The 21,483-nt window shown below is 47.5% G+C and overlaps 1 protein-coding gene across 1 annotated transcript in view; it reads right to left on the bottom strand.

The window, feature by feature from the left end:
• Positions 1-21,483, bottom strand: part of LOC132808007 (zinc finger protein 585A-like) — a 102,999-nt gene that overhangs the window by 3,090 nt on the left and 78,426 nt on the right. The window contains exon 4 of the mRNA XM_060821896.1: positions 5,960-6,860. Coding sequence (XP_060677879.1) covers positions 5,960-6,860 — 901 coding nt within the window. The remainder of the gene's footprint in view (positions 1-5,959; positions 6,861-21,483) is intronic.

Genomic DNA, 21,483 nt, shown 5'->3' with positions numbered 1-21,483 from the left:
ATCCGATCAATTCTAATTTATAGCAAACTCACTTTTCTCTCTCATTCTCTAGAAGCTGAAAATCTCCATCCCACACACTCTCCCTCCATTCTCAGTTTACTGACCCTAATCCCTGCTGTACCTCATCCTGAAGGGTCTGGTTCATGCTGATTCATAGGCCCACACTCGGGAGGGGTGGTGGGTGTCGGGGGTGGGCGGGTCTAAATGAAACATACATAATCCTGAACAGCCCAGACAGAGTGGACATTGTGAAGATGTTTCCATTGGTAGGACAGACTCAGACCAGAGGCACTGCCTTAGAGTAAAGGGAAGTCCTTTTAGAAAGGAGAAACTTCTTCAGCCAGAGAGCGGTGAATCTGTGGAATCTATTTCCATAGAAGGCTGTGGAGGCCAGGTCACTGGGGATATTTAAAACTGAGACAGATAGGTTCTTGAGTATCAAGGGGATCGAGGGTTACGGGGAGAATGGGGTTGAGAAACCGAGCAGCCACGATTGAATGGGGTGATTAGACCTGATGGACTGAATGGCCTAATTTCTGCTCCTCTGATTTAGGGCCTCTTGTTGTCCTGGACACAGAGTGAGAGAGTTGGGAGCAAGACTAGGCCATTCGGTCTTTCCAGTCGGCACCAGCATTGAACAATTCATAACTGGATATGAATATACCTACAGCTAGGTGGATAGGCTGGGACTTTTTTTCACTGGAACACATGAGATTGAGAGGTGACCTTAAAAGAGGTTCATAAAATCCTGAGGAGGGGAGATGAGGTGAACCGCAGGTGTCCTTTCCCTAGGATGGGGGTTTCAAGATTAGGGAGCAAATGAGGAAGGGGAGTGGAGAAAGATTTTCAAAAGACTGGAGTAGCGCCTTTTTTTTTGAGAGTAGTTTGTGTGTGGAATCAATGTCCAGACACGGTGGTGGATGTAGGTACAGTAACAAGGTTTAAAAGACATTTGGATAAGGACATGAATAGGAAAGGGTCAGAGGGATATGGGCCAAATACACACAGGTGGGACTAGTTTAGTTTGTGAACACAGTCAGCACGGTTTAGTTGGACTGAAGGGTCTGTTTCTGTGTTGTCTGACTCTGGAACTGTTCTAAACTGGTCTTAAAACCATTTTCTTGCCTTCCTCCATAAACATCCACTTCTTTCTTGTTCAAAGATCAGATTAACTCAGCCTTGAATTTATTCAAATGACCCCCTAACTGCAGGATGACATCCCCATTTCTAAACTCAATTCCTCTTACTAATTCCTGATGAAGGGCTTGTCCCTGAAACTTTGACTGTCCTACTGCTCAGATGCACCTTGTATGAATCTACCGTCCCCTCCTCTGCTGGCAATGCGTTCCAGGCACCTATCACCCTCTGAGTAATGTACTTTCTGTGTGCATCTCCAACATGATGTCCCAACTCCTGTACTCAGCATGTGAACAATGAAGGCAAGTGTGCTGAACACCTTCTTCACCCCTGTCTACCAGTGATGTAACTTTCAAGAACAATGAACCTGAACACCTCCAGGTCTCTGTTCTACAACATGACCCAGGGCCCTACCATTACCTGTTCAAGTCTTGCCCTCCTTTGTTTTAGCAAAATGCAACCCTCACTTATATCCATACCTCTCTCAGACACACACGCGCTCTCTCTCAGACATACACATACACCACCCCCTCAACACACACCCTCTCGCAGGTTCATACTCCATCACAATCTCACTTTATCAAGCAGGCACACATGTAAATACACACTCACAGCGCACAATCTTATACACAAACTCACACACACACACACTTCCCTGAAGGGAGTTTCCCCGAAACGTCAATTTTCCTGCTCCTCGGATGCTGCCTGACTTGCTGCAGCACCACACGCTCGATCCTAAACTTATTACCCTCTAGTTCTGGACTGCCCCATCCAAAGGAAAATACCACGTCTATTTACCCTATCCATGCCCCTCATGATGATATAAAAGTGTATAAGGTCACTCCTCAGACTCTGGCAAGCTACGGAAAACAGTCCCAACCTGAACTTCTGTCTCTCCTCACCCGGGTCACCCAGACACATACCTGAGGTCGCAAAGTCTGCTCCCTCTCTGGATTCACTCCAGTTGCTACAAGTGAGCCTGCTCCATCATTCATTAAGATCATGGCTGATCTATCCATCGTTTCATCTTCTCCTCCCTGCACTGTCACAAGGAACAGCACAAGGATTAATCAAAACAGTGAGGGGTAAACAGCACAAGGATTAAAAAACACAGTGAGGGGTAAACAGCACAAGCGCCAGTAAAAGCAGATGGAAAGTGAGTGTAAAATGTCACTATGATAGGACAGGCCCCACATTCCTTCCCCCCTCCCCGCCTCACCTTTCATGTCCCGGGCCCAGTACCTTCCAGGTGGCCCCATAGTTGACACAGGGGCCGCCCCACGACCAGTAGAACTCCACCACCCAGGCGCCTGACGAGTTTAGATTAGAGTGTAGGTTAGGGAGAATTGGCCGTGCTAAGTTACCCATAGTGACCAGGGATGTACAGGTTAGGGTGGATTGGCCATGGGAAATACGGAGTAAGGGGTTGGGTATGGGTGGGATACTGTTCAGAGGGCCAGAATGAAATAGATGGGTTGAATGGCCCACTCCCACATTGTCGGAATTCGAGACCCTCCCCACCAAGAGGCATTTTATCTGCATCTATCCTGTCAAGCCCCTTTCAGAATTCTACCGGTTTCAATAGAGGTATGCAGCCCAGAAACAGACACTTCGGTCCAATTCGTCCATGCCCACCACGATTCCAAACTAAACCAGTCCCACTTGCCTGCATTTGGCTCATATCCCTCTAAACCTTTCTATTCATGTACCCATCCAAATGCTGTTTCAATGTTGTCACTGTACCTGCATCTACCACATCTTCAGCAAGTTCATTCCACATGTAAATCACCCTCTTTCAAATCGTTGCCCCTCCACTTCCTTTTAAATCTCTTTCCTCATATTTAAAAAAAGTCCCCTAGTTTTGAGTTCCCCTACGCTAAGCAAGAGCCATTTTCTATTCACCTTCCCTCCACTCCTCATGATTTTATCAATCTCAATGAGGTCAACCCCCAACCTCCTGTGCTCCAGTGAATAAAGTCCCAGCCTCTCCTTATAACTCAAACCCTCCAGTCGTTACAACATCCTGGTAAATCTTTATTAAACCCTCATTAATCGTATTCTTCCTATTACAGGGCCACCAGAACTGTACTCAGTACTCTGAAAGTGGCCTCACCAACATCCTGTACAACCTCAACATGATGTCCCAACCCCTCTCCTCAATGGTGTGAACAATGAAGGCAATGTTGCAAAATGCCACCTTAACCACTCTGTCGAGCAGTGATGCAACTTGCAAAGAACTATGTACCTGAACACCGACTCCCCCCACCTCCATGTCTATCTGTTCTCTTACATGACTCATGGCCCAACCATTATCTGTTCAAGTCCTTGTTTTAGCAAAAATGCAACCCCTTGCTTTTATTAAGCTTCTCTCTCACACACATACTCTATCTCGCAGACAGACAGACAGACACCCCTCAACACTCTCTCACACTCACAGCATCATACTCCATCACACTCTCACTTTCCCAAGCATGCACAACACACTTCTGTGCACACTCACAGACAAACTCACATGCACACACTCTCACTCTCTCATGCACACACACACACAGTACTCTTTGGGGTGAAATTGTATTGGCAGAATTATATTTGCAGATACAGTCAATTTTGTTCAAAAGCGCACAATCTGCAGGCAGTCAATCCATGTAATATTTTACAAATTCCGACTTTGGAAACAGAACCAGTCTGATTCAAGATTGGAATACTGGCAGACTCAAATCTCACACCTTTAATGCATTGTCTGAGCGGAGATGCCTTTTTTTTAATAAAACCTTAAGTCATCTCAAGAACATTGTTACATATTAATGAACCAAAGCCTGCACCCATTCTAAGAGATGAAGAATATCTAAGTTTGTTCAATATATTCTATCAGTTGCATGACACTGATCTTTTGATATAAGTTCTGTGTCTTATGATGCTGTTCCATGAGGCTTATGTGTTGATGAGGCAAGATGGTACAGATGAGGCAATAGAGAATTACAGATCACCGAGGAAGGATTTAAAGAGAGAGTTAAGAAGAGCAAAGAGAGGACACGAACAGTCTTAGGCAAATAGAATAAAGGAGAACCCTAAAGCTTCCCATAGGCATGTGAGGAATAAAAGGTTGATTAGGGTAGGAATAGGGCCAGTCAAAGACAGAAGCAGGAAGTGGAGTGTGGACACTGTAGAGATCGGAGAGGTGCTACATGAACATTTCTCATCAGTTTTCACTCAGGAAAAGAATGAGGCACGAGATATTAGACTCGATAGGATCGAGGTTAGTTCCACACAGGTGTTATCAATTCGAGAAGGAGTGAAAGTAGACAAGTCCCTGGGCTGGATGGGATTTATCCGAGGATTCTCTGGGAAGCTAGGGAGGAGATAGCAGAGCCTTTGGCTTTGATATTTGAGTCGTCATTGTCTACGGGTTTAGTACCTGAGGACTAGAGGATTGCAAATGTTGTGCCCTTATTCAAGAGAGGGTATAACTACAAATTGAGGAGTGATAGCTTTAAGACAGATGTCAGAGGCAAGGTCTTTACACAAGAGTGGTATGGGCGTGGAATGCCCTACCTGCTAAGGTAGTCAACTCAGCCACATTAGGGAGATTTAAACAATCCTTAGATAAGTGCATGGATGATTTTGGGATAGTGTAGGGGAACGAGCTGAGAATAGTTCACAGGTCGGCGCAACATCAAGGGCCGAAGGGCCTGTTCTGTGCTGGATTGTTCTATGTTCTAAACTTAGTGCAGGAGGCTGAAAGAAATGAGCAGCTTTAAAACAAAAACCTCTTGGAGCTCAAAGCTTTCAATGAGAGTCTGAGCCCAGTGGTAAGTTCAGGTAACCTTTATTGCAACCCAACTTTGTTACAGCTTCAGATCCCCCCAGCAAAAAGGCAGAGAAAAAGTAGTTGCTTTTTGAACAGCTCAAGGTGAAAGTGCACACACCACACCTCCCCTGGCCCCATCCCCACCCCCCTCACTGTCTTTACTATTGGTCAGCACCAAGTTGTCCCTTTGTAATTGGATCCTTGGTACAGCCGTAACCCGGAGGAAGTATTGCCTCACTCAGCAATTTCAACCCATACCCTGTCTCCAACTAAGTTTCTCTCCGCTCTTTTGCCAGTGGGGGGAGGGCAGTGTAGAGTCAACCAGACTGCTGTGGGTCTGGAGTCACGTGTAGGCCAGACCGGGTAAAGATTGCAGCTGGAACGACTGAGTGTATCCTTTCCCACAATGGCCGTTCCCTTCCCTAACAAGGGAGAGAGGGAATCAGATGGGGGCTTTCTCCCCCTACCACCCCCTCCCTGAAATGATCTCATTGTTAGATTCCAAACTCCACATTTCTGACCGAATACCAATTCTGCCATCTGTCGTGGCGGGATTCAAACCCGGGAGTCCCCGGAACTGGGTTGATATTCCAATCGATAATGGCACTCGGCCGTCACTCCTTCAATCCCCCTGCGATGGCACGTGAACTCGCTGATGCTCCGCAGGTGGGAGGAGCAGGTGAAGCCCTTCCCGCACTGAGAGCAGATGTACGGCCTCTCCCCGGTGTGGATCCGCCGGTGGGTCAGCAGGGCGGAGGAAGTGCTGAAGGCCTTCCCACTTCCGGGGCAGCTGAAGGGCCTCTCCCTGGTGTGGACACGCTGGTGCCTCAGCAGGGTGGAGACCTGGGTAAAGGCCTTCCCGCACTGAGAGCAGGTGTGCGGTCTCTCCCCCGCGTGGACCCGCGGTGGTTCAGCAGGTGGGAGGAGCAAGTGAAGCCCTTCCCGCACTGAGCGCAGGTGAACGGCCTCTCCCCGGTATGGACCCTCCGGTGGGTCAGCAGGTCGGAGGAATACCTGAAGCCCTGCCCGCACTGAGAGCAGGTGAACAGCCTCTCCCCGTGTGGATCCGCTGGTGTCTCCGCAGGTTGGAGGAGCAGGTGAGGCCCTTCCCGCACTGAGGGCAGGTGTACGGTCTCTCCCCCGTGTGGACACGCTGGTGTCTCCGCAGGTTGGAGGAGCAGATGAAGCCCTTCCCACACTGAGAGCAGGTGAACGGCCTCTCCCCGGTGTGGACGTGACGGTGACTCCGCAGGGTGGTGGAATCGCTGAAGGCCTTCCTACACTCAGGGCAGCTGAAGGGCCTTTCCCCGGTGTGGACAAGCTGGTGCCTCAGCAGGATGGAGGCCTGGGTAAAGGCCTTTCCGCACTCTGGGCAGCTGAAGGGCCTCTCCCCAGTGTGGACCCGCTGGTGGGTCAGGAGGTTGGAGGAACAGGTGAAGCCCTTCCCGCACTGAGAGCAGGTGAATGGCCTCTCCCCCGTGTGGACATGCCGGTGGGTCAGCAGGGCGGAGGAATTGCTGAAGGCCTTCCCGCACTCAGGGCAACTGAAGAGCCTCTCCCCCATGTGGCCCCGCTGGTGGGCCAGCAGGTGGGAGGAATACCTGAAGGCCTCCCCGCAGTCAGTGCAGGGGAATGGCCTCTCCCCGGTGTGACTGCGCCGATGAATCTCCAGGGCAGACAGGAAACGGAAGCCTTTCCCACAGTCCCCACACTTCCACGGTTTCTCCACGCGGCAGGATTCCTCAGATTTCTCCATGGCCACAGCTTCAGCTGCACACAAACACGTGTAGAACCCCTCCCTGCCGTGAAATCCCCTTCCCAGGCCGTATAACTGTTTCAGGCTCCACACACAGTGCGCTCCAACAGTGGGATCCAGTCCCACTGATGCTGAAAATGTCCTCAAACAGGAACCAAAAAGCGTTGATCCCTCTCACAGAAATCACAGTCAAAAACAGCTGCTGTCCCGATGGATTGAGTGACTGTCAGACATTGACATCAAAGTGAGGACTGCTGACGCTGGACAGTCAGTCAAAAAATGTGGCGCTGGAAAAGCGCAGCAGGTCAGGCAGCGTCCGAGGAGCAGGAGAGTCAATGTTGCGGGCATAAGCCCTTTATCCGTTGATTTTGAAACTTCAGTCTTCAGATTTTCAAATACTCTGCAAAAAGAGATTACAAAAGTCATCACTATCAGTGCAGGGTAGAAATTCAGAACAAGCAATTCTACTTTCTGTGGAATATTCATTTGCTGTTCCACAAAATTGAAAGCACCATCCCACTCTCCCTTCCCCTCTGTTCTCACTCCGCTCTAACTAATTCCCCTGAAGGTGCTGATTCAGGATCTTACAGGGACAGAAAAGGCAAAAACATAAATACTGACATCTCTCTGAATTTTGGATGCCTCCACCTGAAAGTTAATATCTTTCACAACACTGGGATCCTGCTGAGAGTGAGCAGGTCTGATTTTGGGAAGCAAAACAAAGTGCCAATTCAGGGTGAACCTGCAATGCAGCTTCTTGAGGAAGGATCAGACACAAAATGGTTAATGACCCCGGGAAGGTGGGAGCAAAATGAGACATCAAGGCATTAACACCGACACACTTCAGTCAAACTCTTCTGCTCCCAGTCAGGGCAAAACATGCCCTGAAAGTCCAGCCTTCACAACCACACTTCTGCTTTCACTGAATTAGAATCTCACAGCACGGAAACAGACCCTTTGGCCCAACCTGCCCAGATATCTGAAATTAATCTAGTCACGTTTGCCATCACTTGGCCCCTATATGGGCCGGGTGCTGGCAGCTGGGACTAAATTGGGTTGGCTATCTTGTCAGCAAGGACGAGTTGGACCGAAGGGTCTGTTTCTGTGCTGTACATCTCGATGACTCCAGTTGCATTTGCCATCACTTGGCCCTGACCCATCTGAACCCTTCATATTCAGATGCCCGTCCAGGAGCCTTTTAACATATCATCGTACCAGCACCCACCACTTCCTCTGGCAGCTCACGCCATCGCTCAAGCGACTCCACGTTGAAAGTGTCTGGTCTGGTGCACCAGATGACATCAGGATAATCTCAGATCGTTCCAGATCGCATCGATACTCAGTCAGTGGCTTTCCCGATCAGGATGTTGTACGTGATCATACAGGTCAGTGGGTAGGCGATCCCCCACCTCTTAATTCAAGTATCTCTACGAGAACTCCCTTGTTGGAGGGTCCCTTGGAGACACTTCAACTGGACTTCATTGAGTTGTAGAAATGAGTTGAGTTGCTATAAATATGTTTTGCTTATTGTTGATGTCTTTTCTAAGTGGATTGAAGCCTACCCTCTTCCTAACGCTACTGCTGAGTCTGTGGTGAAGATTCTGTTTAAGGAAATAATTCCTTCAGTATACCTGCGTGCATTAGCTCGGACAATGGACCACACTTTGTAGGTAATATTAACGGAGAACTCTGTTCCCAGCTTTGTATTTGTCGGCAACTGCATGGTGCTTATCATCCTCAGGGGGCCGGCCTTGGTGAATGTTTTAACCAGAGTCAAGACTAAACTTGCCAAATTAATGGCTGAGTCTGGCATCTCCTGGTTATGCTAATCCCTGTGGCCTCATTCCAGATGGGATCCATGTCTGTGGGCAAGATACGACTGTCTTCAGCTGAGAATCTCTCTGGTCACCCCCTCCGTACCCCTTGGAACGATTCGGCTCCCTTCTCAGTCCACCTCCACCACATGACCGAAGAAATGGTTGGTTATGTTCTTGCTTTAACTAGTGTTATGCGTGCCTATCACTCCCAGGAGCGTGCGGCCTACAGCGATGTTCCCTCCCTTTCAGCCTCGTCACGGGTAGAGCCTGGTTCGTTGGTGCTCGTCAAGACCTGGACTTGCAAAGGTCTCCAACCTTGTTGGGATGGCCCCTTCCAGGTTTTACTTCCCATCCCTACGGTGGTCAAAGTCGCTGGGCACTCAGCTTGGGTCCAACTGCACCATTGTAAATTGATTGACCGCACCAATCAAAAGTGGGGAAGAGGAGGAGAGAATACTGGAATCCCAACAAAAGGAGTGGAACACTGTCCAGTTGGGTTTTTGAATTTTGCTGTTGTTCTAATGTTAATCTTATTACAGATACTTGAACTAAGAGGAGGGACATGGGGGGGGATCGCCTATCTCCTCACCTTTCTGATCACATACAACATCCTGATGGGGAAAGCCACTAAGTATGGATGTGACCAGGAATGATCAGAGATTATCCACCACCCATGCTGAGGAGATGTCGTCCAGTGCACCGGACCAGACGCCTTTGACGTGTGGGACGTGATGAAGATTGATTATTGCAATGGACTCTTACATCAGAAAGACCAGATGGTCCATCTGGACAGTAGAAATCAGTGGGAGTTACCATGTCGTTACCATGGTTTTTTGATTTTACCTGCAGACGCAAGCCTAGTGAGGATAAAAATGGTCAACCCCGTTATTATAAGGATGCCTGGGAACACCATCCCTTTTTGCAGTACGGGCCGACTCGAGAAAAGGGAAGCTTGATAGGGGAAACTCCACAATGCGCAAACAACTTTAATTTATACAGGCCCACAGAACGCTCTTCACCCCAGAGGCAGGAGTATGTTACTCCTCTCGATCAGGAGATGACTTACTTGCCCAGTCCCCAGTCCCCGATTCCGTACTATTCGTCAGTCTTCCTGCTGCCGACCCTGCGAAGTGAAATATCACGTTCCAATACCTCCGGTCTGTGTATACAACCAGCTGGAGTAACACTGGCTGGGGTACAGCAGGCCTTATGCGGTACATGAACCTGGAACGGAACCCTTCCCTTGCGCATTTATAGGCCTTTTCTCTTTTCAGAATCTGATATTGTCACCAAGACCACGTACAATAGAGCTAAGGGAGAGCCCAATGGGAACAGCATTCTGAGGACCATTGTCTCCTATACAGTGCGGGTGCTCGAATCACTTGGCCCATTTTTTACAGCGCTCAAGCGAATCCTCTTGCAAAACATCGACCCTTTGCTCCTGTATATCTGACCAGACCCCCTGCTGTAACATTTCAGTAACCTATTTTGACAAACTCTCCCTAATCTACCCCAAATCAGACTATTATTTCTTCAGCTGAGGTAAAGCTACCAATTTCCTTGTCATGGATGGCAAAGATGTCCCTCATAGCATCAATATCGGAGCCCTTGTTCCCACAACAGTACCTTGTCCTGGTCAGTGGACAAGTCGATGGAACCTCCATCTGAGGAGAATGCAGCGGTCGGTCTCAGCCAACTTTACTCCGACTGGAAGGATCCCAATGGACTGGGTGACAATACAGGACACCCAATAGGCTGGGGAATCCAGAATACCCTGAGGTTGGAAGGATCAGCAGGGGTGACAAGTCAAAAGAACCGCAATTCCCTTATTTGTGGCCTGACCATTCGAGGAAATAAGACTAAAGAGGCGCTGGAACAGAGTAACCTGGGATTATCAGACCTGTGTCTTTACTCTATGCAGAATCGGTATGGCCTAGACAATATACTCGCCCAGGAGGGTGAGGTCTGCACCACTGTCCAAGGTAAATGCACTATGGGCATTCCCGATCTAACTGGCAATATTACTAAGATACAAGAAGACATCCAGGTATTCCTTGACAGAATGACTGAAGGGACCAGTTGGGGAAACTGCAGGTCGGGCTGATGGTACAATTGACATATCAATTTAGATATTTATGTTTGTCGGTATTGGTATTGTTAGGTATTTAATTGCTCGGCTTATGAGGTCCCTTAGTGATATAGACTTGCCCCAGAAGATGCTCCTTTTGTGATCCGATGGCTCACCCACATGTGTCGATGGCGATGATAAATATGACCAGATGAGCCGTGAAGATGGTGGTGCCGCTCTACAGGATGTTGATGGCTGGACCACCTTGAAGGGCATTCGTTTGGACTAGCCTTCTCTTTCAGTGATCGCGGTGCAATCAAAGGGAGGAATGAGGGTGTGGGCATCTGGGTGATAAAGTCTACAGCCTTAAAACTTGTCATTAAACATTTAGACTAAAATGTAATGCTGAATTATTGAACACATTTACTGCACTAGAAAATAAACAGGCAGGAAGGCTCAGAAAGAGGAGAGAACTTAAAGATAGGGACACCTGGGCTCACCAAGTGATAACAGGATGCTGTAAGGCAATTAAGAAGGTTTGCCTCAGCATCGGTGAATCTGTGTGAACAGGACACCAAGTGATAACATTCACAGCCGTTCCCTTGTGAGACCATTTTAGTGCTGAGGCTGTTGAATCCCGTAGAAAATTAACTCTTAGTGCTTATCTGCTCTGGATTGTAATGAATGGCATTTTGGGACTTTATGATGATATTGAGTAGCCATTACTGGTTATTAAATACAAACTCTGTAAAAGGAAATATTGATAAAGTTTGACCTTACTTGCTGCAGCCGAGACTCCAGCGGAGGCAATAGGCCGCGGACACACTTCCGTCTTCGGGACGGCCTCGGCCCCGCCCCCTCCGGCGCCAATGCGACACGTAAACCCCGCCCCTTCCGAACAAAGCTCGAAAACCCCGCCCCTTCCGAACGCAGTGAACCTCGCCCCTCACGAACGCAGCTCATAAACCCCGCCCCTTCCGAAGGCAGCCCGTAAACCCCGCCCCTTCCGAACAAATCTCCTAATACCCGCCCCTTCCGAACGCTGACAGTAAACCCCGCCCTTTCCGGATGCAGCACGTAAAACCTCGCCCCTTTCGAACGCAACTCGTAAACCCTGCCCCTTCGAGACAAAGACCCGCCTCTTGGAACCACACCTCTTTTCCCGTCGCGCACGAAAACCCACCCCTTCCCTTGGTCCCCGCGTGAATCAAAACCATGCCACCTTCCCCCACGAGCAACCGCGCGGCTCCAGGCTCAACGCGCCGCATCGCCCGCTGAGCCTCGTCCCGCCCACTAGCGCGCGACCCTCTCCCGAGACACGCCCCGCCCATGAGCACCGCCCTCCCGCTAAAACCCGCCCCCAGGCTAAACCCCGCCCCTCCTGGTAAACCCCGCCCCCCAGGTGTATTTGGAAGCACTAGCTTCTGTCGCGCTGCTCCTTCTGCGAGGAGCTGTGCTGCAGGATCATAAGACACAGAATTAATAGCAACATACCACAACGTCATGCAACCGACGCAATATTTGGAACAAACCTGGATCGCTGCTGAGTCCTTTTCCCATTGTTCGGATAGCGTAAGAATGGTTGGACGGCTGTTCACAGCGCACACGCCAAAGACGAACTGAATGAGATCACGCGGGGCCCGAGAGCTTTTCTGTTCGTATCTTGAATTTCGTATGTACGTTGAAGCAAAATTTTCGTACAATCCTGTTCGTAAACCGATTTGTACGTGAACGGGTTTGTTCGTTTGTCGAGGCGCTACTGTGCTCTGTAAAAAGAGATTACAAAGGTCATTAGTGCAGGGTAGAAATTCAGAACAAGCAATTCTACTTTCTGTGGAATATTCTTTTCTTTTGTTATTCCACAAAATTGAAAGCACATCCCACTCTCTCTCCCCCTCTGTTCTCACTCGGCTCGAACTAATTCTCCTGAAGCTGCTGATTCAGGATCTTACAGGGACAGAAAAGCAAAAACATCAAGACTGCCGTCTCTCTGAACTTTGGATACCTCCACCTGAAAGCTAATATCTTTCACAACACTGGAATACTGCTGAGAGTGAGCAGGTCTGATTTTGGGAAGCAAAAATAAAGTGTCAATTCAGGGTGAACCTGCCACGCAGCTTCTTTAGGAAGGACCAGAGACAAAACAGTTAACGACCCCAGGAAGGTGGGAGCAAAATGAGACGTCAAGGCATTAACATTGAAAGTAGAGAGAAAGTCAACCTCCTGACTCTGGCAAATGCCAGAGTTATAGAGATACATAGCACAGAAGCAGACCCTTCTGTCCAACACAATTGTACTGACCAGATATCCTAAATTAATCTAGTCCCATTTGCTGGCATGTGGCCCATAGCTGGGATCATCCCCACCCCCTGTCCTGAGACCTTGATGCCTCCAAGCTGACCCTCGCAGGTTTCGTTTGTCCTCCATTCTTTCCCAGTTGTCTTTTGTAGGTTTTGAAAACTTTCCCAATCCTCTGAGTATAGGATTTGGGAAGTTATGTTGTGGCTGTACAGGACATTGGTTAGGCCACATTTGGAATATTGTGTGCAATTCTGGTTTCCTTACTATCAGTAAGATGTTGTGAAACTTGAAAGGGTTCAGAAAAATTTACAAGGATGTTGCCAGGGTTGGAGGATTTGTTCTATTTGGAGGCTAGGGCTGTTTTCCCTGGAGCGTTGGAGACTAAGGAGTAACCTTTATAGAGGTTTACAAAATTATGAAGGGCATGAATAGGATAAATAGCCAAGGTCTTTTCCCAGGAGGGGGTGGGTCCAGAACTAGAGGGCATAGGTTTAGGGTGAGGGGAGAAAGATACAGAAGAGATCTGAGGAGCAACCTTTTCACACCGAGGGTGGTACATGTTTGGAATGAGCTGTCAGAGGTGGAGGTTAGTACAATTGCAATATTTAAAAGGCATCTGGATGGGTATATGAATGGGAAGGATTTTGAGGGATGTGGTCCAGGTGCTGACAGGTGGGACCAGATTGTTGGTCCCACCATGGATGAGTTGGACCAAAGGGTCTGTTTCCATGTTGTATATCTCTATGACAGGTTGGACTAAAGGGTCTGTTTCTGTGCTGTATGACTCTGGAACCATTCTATACTGGTCTTAAACCATGTTCTCGCCTTCCCCCACAAACATCACTTCTTTGTTCAAAAATCAGATTAACTCAGCCTTGAATATACTCAATGACACCCTAACTGCAGGAAGACATCCCACTTGTGAACTCAATTCCTCTTGCTAATATAACGCGTGCCTTGCCGATTGCTTCCTACATCTGTCTGACAACTGGCAGTGACTGGAGTAGGAGGACACTGAGGCCTCTTTGCCCATCCACACATCAATCTAGATGAAGGGCTCGTGCCCAAAACGTCAACACTCCTGCTCCTAAGATGCTGCCTAACCTACCGTGCTCTTCCAGTACCACAATGTTTGAGCCTGATCTCCAGCATCTGCAGTTCTCACTTTCTCCACATTCAAATACATCTCCATTTAAACAATGCACCTCCTTTCTGTTTTTCTTTGCCACAGCCAAAGCTATAATTTCATATCGTGGTTCTGTGTTTGCCAATTGTGGTCCTCTCTATATCGGGGAGAGCGAGCGCAAACTTGGGGAACGGTTCACTGAGCATCACAGCTGGGTCCACAGAGCCGACCAGACCTCCCAGTCACCACCCATTACAATTCCCTTTTCTGACATGACCATCTTTGGCCTCCTCCATTGCCACAACGAACCTAACTGCAAATTGAAGGGACCACACCTCATCTTCCAGGCAGCCTGCAGCCTACAGCCTGAAGGACTCAACATTGAGTTTTCCAATTTCATAAAAACCTCCCTCCTTGTTCTTTGCCAGCAACCACATGCATTCCTCCCATTGACCAACCAGGTCGTAGCCTCTACCTGTCTTGACCTATCTCCACTTCACTCCAACCCCCTTCATCTGCAGCTTCTCCAGCCAGCCCCAGCCCCAGCCCCGAGGAAGGGTTACACCTGAAACGTCGACTTCTCCACCTCCTGTCTATTTTGCAAATTGAGACACAGACCTGGACCAGTGTTTCCAGAGTCTGTCCCCTTCCGGATTCACTCTCTTTTCTTTCAGTTGCTGCAAGTCAACAACTGAACCCCAGAATGAAAAAAGACATGGAATGGGAGCAAAATAGTACCGTACTCACAGATCTGGGACAGAGGAAGGAATGTGCAGTCTGGGTAAAGCTCTATCTTTATTCAGACAGAGAGGAACAGGAGCTGCAGCTTGAGTCCGACTTCCGCATTCACACAATGGGCTGCCTCTGATTGGCAGGAGGACCAGGCCCCTTCCGGTCCTCCAAGGTTGCCTATTGGTCAATCAAAAGAAGGTTTCGCGCCATTCTTGCATACAGCGATGAGCATGCTCAGTGTTTTGCTGACACTGGTAAGCATGCGCACTGCGTTGCTGACACCGGCAAACATGCGCAGTATGCTCTATGGGGATGTTGGTGTTCCTGACAGATTTTAAGTGTCCAAATGCCAACAGGGGAAAAAAGATAGAGCCACAATTTTTTTTTCCTTGCGGCTCGATATTTTATTCCTTTTGCATTTTGTCTGGCTGCTCAACTTTTGTGTGTCGTTTCCCCTTGTTGTGGGGGCAAGGCACCGAGACCAGAACTGGAGGGCATAGGTTTAGGGTGAGAGGGGAAAGATTTCTGAGGGTCCTAAGGGGCAAACCTTTCGCACAGAGGGGGTATGTGTATGGAATGAACTGTCAGATGACGTGGTGGAGGCTGGTACAATTACATCATCTGGATGGGGATATGAATAGGAAAGATTCAGAGGGATAAGAGGCGACATGCTGGCATCTGGTCGGGATAGACTGAAGGGTTTGTTTCTGTGCTCTACAGCTCTGTGACTCTATTTTTAGATAGTATGGAAAATAAAGGGCATGAAAGCATGGGAAGTGTTAGAGCATGGAGACCATTTCCGGTTCATAGAGTCATAGAGAGATGTACAGCATGGAAACACACCCTTCGGTCCAAGCTGTCCATGCCGACCAGATATCCCAACCCAATCTCGTCTCACTTGCCAGCACCCGGCCCATATCCCTCCAAACTCTTCGTATTCATATACCCATCCAAATGCCTCTTAAATGTTGCAATTGTACCAACCTCCACCACTTCCTCTGGCAGCTCATTCCATACATGTACCACCCTCTGCATGAAAATGTTGCCCCTTAGGTCTCTTTAATATTTTTCCCCTCTCATCCTAAACCTATGCCCTCTAGTTCTGGACTCCCCAGGGAAAAGACTTTGCCTATTTATCCTATCCATGCCCCTCATAATTTTGTAAACCTCTATAACGTCACCCCCCCCACCCAAGTCTCTGACACACCAGGGAATCAGCCCCAGCCTGTCCCTATAGCTGAAGTCCTCCAACACTGGCAACATCCTTGTAAATCTTTTCAGAACCCTTTCACGTTTCACAACATCTTTCCGATAGGAAGGAGACCAGAATTGCATGCAATATTCCAACAGTGGCCTAACCAATGTCCTGTACAACCGCAACATGACCTCCCAACTACTGTACTCAATACTCTGACCAATAAAGGAAAGCATACCAAACGTCTTCTTCACTATCTTATCTACCTGTGACTCCACTTTCAAGGAGCTATGAACCTGCACTCCAAGGTCTCTTTGTTCAGCTACACTCCCTAGGACCTCACCATCAAGTGTACAAGTCCTGCTAAGATTTGCTTTCCCAAAATGCAGTACCTCGCATTTATCTGAATTAAACTCCATCTGCCACTTCTCAGCCCATTGGCCCATCTGGTCCAGATCCTGTTGTAATCTGAGGTAACTCTCTTCGCTGTCCACTACAGTTGCAAAGGATCGTGGAACACTCTTACACCAATTAGCAGAGTAAGGTTGAGACTGAAAGGTCACTATGGCAAGATGAGATAACACAGTCAGTAAAGTTAGCCTCATCTGCTAACTATCATTATTGGGACAATAAATATTTGGGACATGACATTAAATATCTAATTGTTAGTGAGTAGAGTCAGCCTGCTTGAAACTACTGACAATAAATATCTAATCATGACATGAGGAAAATATTAAGTTGGGTCTAGAATGAAAGACCATTTTTGCAAAAGCTGACATTAAATCTCTGAGACATTGGAATAACATGAAGTAGAATGTACAACGAAAGAGATAATAGGAACTAACATCACTGGCTTATTGTGTAGCTCGGCTGAGGTACGTTGATAAATATAGTTGGACATGCTGATAAGCTAACACAAACATGATTAAAAAAAAGATATTTTAAAACCACAGACCCTGAGGTTTGTGGGCATTCGAGAATCTGCTTTTCGAGTGTCACGGTCTTTTTGTTTGCAAATAAACGACCTGCTTCTTGAAGAACTCTCTGCGTCTCCTGGTCGTTCTCTACATTTTATCCACGACAACAGTCGGAACCAATTTCATGGTACGAGGAGAAAAAGACTCGGGGGATGGGGGGCAAAGGGTGGGGTGAGAGAAAGACTGGGGGGGACAATGGTGGTGTGAATTTTAACTTCGTACACCCCAGTCCAACACCGGCATCTCCAAATCGGGGACATAGTTCTTTGAAAGTTGCATCATTGCTGGACAGGGTGGTGAAGGGGGCGTTTGGCACACTTGCCTTCATTGTTCACACCGTTCAGTGTAGGAGTTGGGACATCACGTTGAGGTTGTACAGGATATTGGTGAGACCACGTGTAGAGTACTGAGTACACTTCTGGTCGCCCTATCGACGACCACAAGTTGACTGGTGACCTTATTTCGACTTATAAAGACATGGGGCGTGTAGGAAAGGTAAATATCACAGGGGGGAAGAAAGGGTGGATCTCCTCTTTTTTTACTTCTCTTGGCACTTGGACACAAATTCTGTCAGTAACAGCAGCATCACCAGAGAGCATACTGCGCGTGCTCCTCGCTGCACGCATCGCGACTTTCTTTTGGTGGGCCAATCGGAAGCCCTGGAGGACCGGAAGGATATAGGTCCTCCTGCCAATCAGAGCCTTCCTACTGTCTGAATGCAGAAGCTGGAACACGAGCTTCGGAAGGTGCTGCTCCTCTCTCTGAATGAAGATTGAGTTTGTTCCAGACTGCAACCTCCTTACTCCGCCAGTACACCGCTCTCTTCTCAACACCTTTTTCTTTTTTTCTCATTCTGGGCTTCAATTTTTGACTTGCACCAACCGAACGGAAAGGGAAATGAATCCACGAAGTGGACAGAATCTGGAAAAGGTTTTCATAAACAGAGAGTGGTTCATGTATGGAATGAATGTCCAGAGGAAGTGGTGGATGCACGTACAGATGCAACCTTTAAAAGACATTTGGATAAGTACATGAATAGGGAAGGTGTGGGGGGATATGGGCCAAACATTGGCAAGTGGCACTGAAACATAGTCAGCATGGAATAGTAGGGCTGAAGGGTCCGTTTCTGTGCTGTCTAACTAACTGTTCTGTCGTGGTCTTAAAACTTTCTTGCCTTCCACTTTAAACGTGGTTATTGTACCTGCATCCAACACATAAACCACTGTCAACAAAAAAAATCACCTCATCCACACAACATAAAAATCCACACACTGTTGTTCAAAAAACAAATGAACTCAGCCTTGGATATATTCAATGACCCACTAACTGCAGGATGACATCCCCACTGCTAATCCCAGTTCATCTTCCGAATATACCACTTGCCTTGCTGATTGCTTGTGCATCTGTCTGATGACTGGTGGAGAAGGACGCTGAGGCCCCTTTGTACATCCATGCATCATTCCTGATGAAGGGCTCAGGCCTGAAATGTCGACTCTCCCACTCCTCCGATACTGCCTGTTCTGCTGTGCTTGTTCAGCCCCACACTTTTAGACTCTGATTCCAGCATCTGCAGGTCTCACTTTCTGCACATCGGACGCTGAGGGTTAACCTTTATAAGGGGCAAGGTCTTTCCCCAGGGTAGGAGAGTCCAGAACTAAAGTGGCATAGATTTTAGGTGAGTGGGGAAAGGGACATGAGGGACAACATTTTCACACAGAGGGTGGTGCATGTATGGAACCACTGCCAGAGGAAGTGGTGGAGGATGGAACAGGTACAACATTTAAAACCCATCTTGATGGGTACATGAATAGGGAGAGATTAGAGGGATATCTGGGCAAATGAGACAAGGTTAATTTCGGATATTTGGTCAGCACGGACGTGTTTGGCTGGAGGGTCTGTTTCTGTGCTGTTATCCTGGAATTGTCTCTGGTGAATGCAGAAGTCTGGTTGACTTTCAGAGCAGCTTTCCAAGATGGGTTGCCCTTACTGGGAGCAAAAGAAGTTACAATGAAGTATTTCGTTTGTGAGACAGCAACTGAGTGAGTGTGTACATCTGGGAGTTTGGTGGAAAGTGGGAATTTATTGCACTGTGGGGATGAAGCCCTACCCTACCCAGGATGAGACCAGGCCTTGAGTTGAGGAGAGTAGATTTAGGACAGAGATGAGGAGGAACTGCTTTTCCCAGAGAGTAGTCAATCTATGGAATTCCCTGCCCAAGGAAGCAGTAGAGGCATCTTCATTAAGAATATTCAAAACACAGTTGGATGGGTATTTGCATGGTATGGGAATTAAGGGTAGTTGGGACAATGCAGGGAGGAGGATCTCAGATGACGCATATATCAGCCATGATCATAATGAACGGTGAAGCAGGTTCGATGGGCCAAATGGCCAACTACTACTTCTTTTACTATGAAACTCTAACCCTGCATTTCCCATGGCTACCCCACCTAACCTTCACATGCCTGTACATTATGGACAATTTAGCATGGCCAATCCAAATCAAGGCCGGTGAGCAATGTAGTGATGTGGAAAATGAACATCAGAGAACGATAGAAAGGGACAAGGTGAGTAAATGTACCAGCAATCAAAACCGGATTCTGAAGATCACAAAACTTGAAACTTAAAACGATGTTTCTGAAAGTGTGCTGCATTGTAACAAAATTGACTGCACACATTGAAGAGAATAATTATGATCTGAGACTCCTTACAGAGGCATGGCTTCAGGATGACAAGGATTGGATCCTGAATATCAAGGTGATAGTCAAATGGGAAGCGAGGTGAAGGTAGAAGCTTGGCGCTGCTCATCAAAGCACTGATCACAGGGAAGTCTAGTGTTAGCTTGGATTCAGGTCCTGATTTCTCTGTCCTGTGATGTCCCTATACCCACAGAGTAAGATATTGGTCTGTTCTGCTCTGCTGGATTTCTGCTGAAGCTTTGACCCCCCCAGCCCTACACCTTCTGGAACAATAAAACATTCAGTCAATCAAGAACCAAGCCACAATCCCCAGCCTGTCAACCATCCAGACACAGTGTAGTCCTAGCTGGGATTTATGATTTATAACAGCTATGATTTATAACAATATTTACGCCAGCAGAATTAAAGCATCTGTTATCAAGTAGACATCGGGATATACAGCACGCAATAGACTTTACTCTGTCTCATTCACACACATAAACACGTAAATCCATGGGGGTGAATTTGTATTTGCAGATACATTCTATTTTTCTCAAAATATGCACAACCTGCAGGCTGTTCAATCCATGTAATATTTTGTAAATTCCACTTTGAAAATAGAACCAGTCTGACTCAAGATTGTGATACACACAATGTCTTTCAGGAATTTCTGGGATTTACAAATGAATGATACGAGCAGCCCATACTAAAAGATCAAAGACTTAACAATCCTGGGTTTTTCAATATATCATTTCAGTGCACTGTAATGTTTTTCCATCCATTCTGTGCCTTATGATTTTATTCTCCACAATCACCTGATGAAGGAGCCATGCTCCGAGTGCTAGTCATAGAGATGTACAGCTCGGAAACAAACCCTTCGGTCCAACCCGCCCATGCCGACCAGATATCCCAACCCAATCTCATCCCACCTGGCAGCACCCAGCCCATATCCCTCCAAACCCTTCCTATTCATATACCCATCCAAATGCCTCTTAAATGTTGCAATTGTCCCCATCTCCACCACTTCCTCTGGCAGCTCATTCCATACATGCACAACCCTCTGCATGAAAAGCTGTCCCTTAGGTCCCTTTTAAATCTTTCCCTTCTCACCTTAAACCTATGCCTTCTAGTTTTCAACTCCCCCATCCTGGGGGAAAAAGAACTAGGCTATTTGCCCTATCTATGCCCCTCATTATTTTATAAACCTCTCTACGGTCACCCCTCAGGCTCTGATGCACCAGGGTAAAATAAATGCCCCAGCCCCTCTCTCAGTCTGTGTAACTGGTTAAAGCTCCTTCCCATAGTCAGCTCCCTGGGACACATACACTCATTCTGTGTAACCAGTTAAAGCTCAGTTCACTGGTGTGTTCCTCTCTGAGTGTTTTCTGCTCACACTGATGTCCAGTACCTTTTGAAGCAGGTCAAATGGATTTCTCTTTCCAGACTCAACTCCCCAATGATATTGAGTGACCCTGTCAGATCTTGTTATGGAATTTCTTCCAAGATTTCTGTCTGCAGATCCTCCCCTTCTGATACCCTGTTAGCAAAGTTGAAACAAGTCATCACTGTCTGTACCGAATAGAAATTCTGATTATGATGCATATGTCTGTGTGTTTAAATTGCTAACCCAGTAACAGACAACCAGTATTATTGATTTAAAATGTACAGGAGACGTGAGGAAGGAGATGTCAGGACCTGGCACACTCTGAACCCTGACAGGGTGTTCCAAGTGGTAGTGAAAACATTTCAAAATGAAGTAGATGGACACAGAGCTGTACAGCACAGAAACAGTCCGTCTCGTCCATGCTGACTAGATAACCGAAATTAATCTATCCTATTTAGCAACACTTGGCTCATATCCCTCTAAACCCTGTCCTTTCATGCCCCCATC

Source organism: Hemiscyllium ocellatum (genome assembly GCF_020745735.1).
Source record: "Hemiscyllium ocellatum isolate sHemOce1 chromosome 27 unlocalized genomic scaffold, sHemOce1.pat.X.cur. SUPER_27_unloc_3, whole genome shotgun sequence".
Taxonomy (NCBI): Eukaryota; Metazoa; Chordata; class Chondrichthyes; order Orectolobiformes; family Hemiscylliidae; genus Hemiscyllium; species Hemiscyllium ocellatum.
The sequence above is the reverse complement of the archived record's forward strand: the minus strand, read 5'-3'. Positions and strand labels throughout refer to the sequence as shown.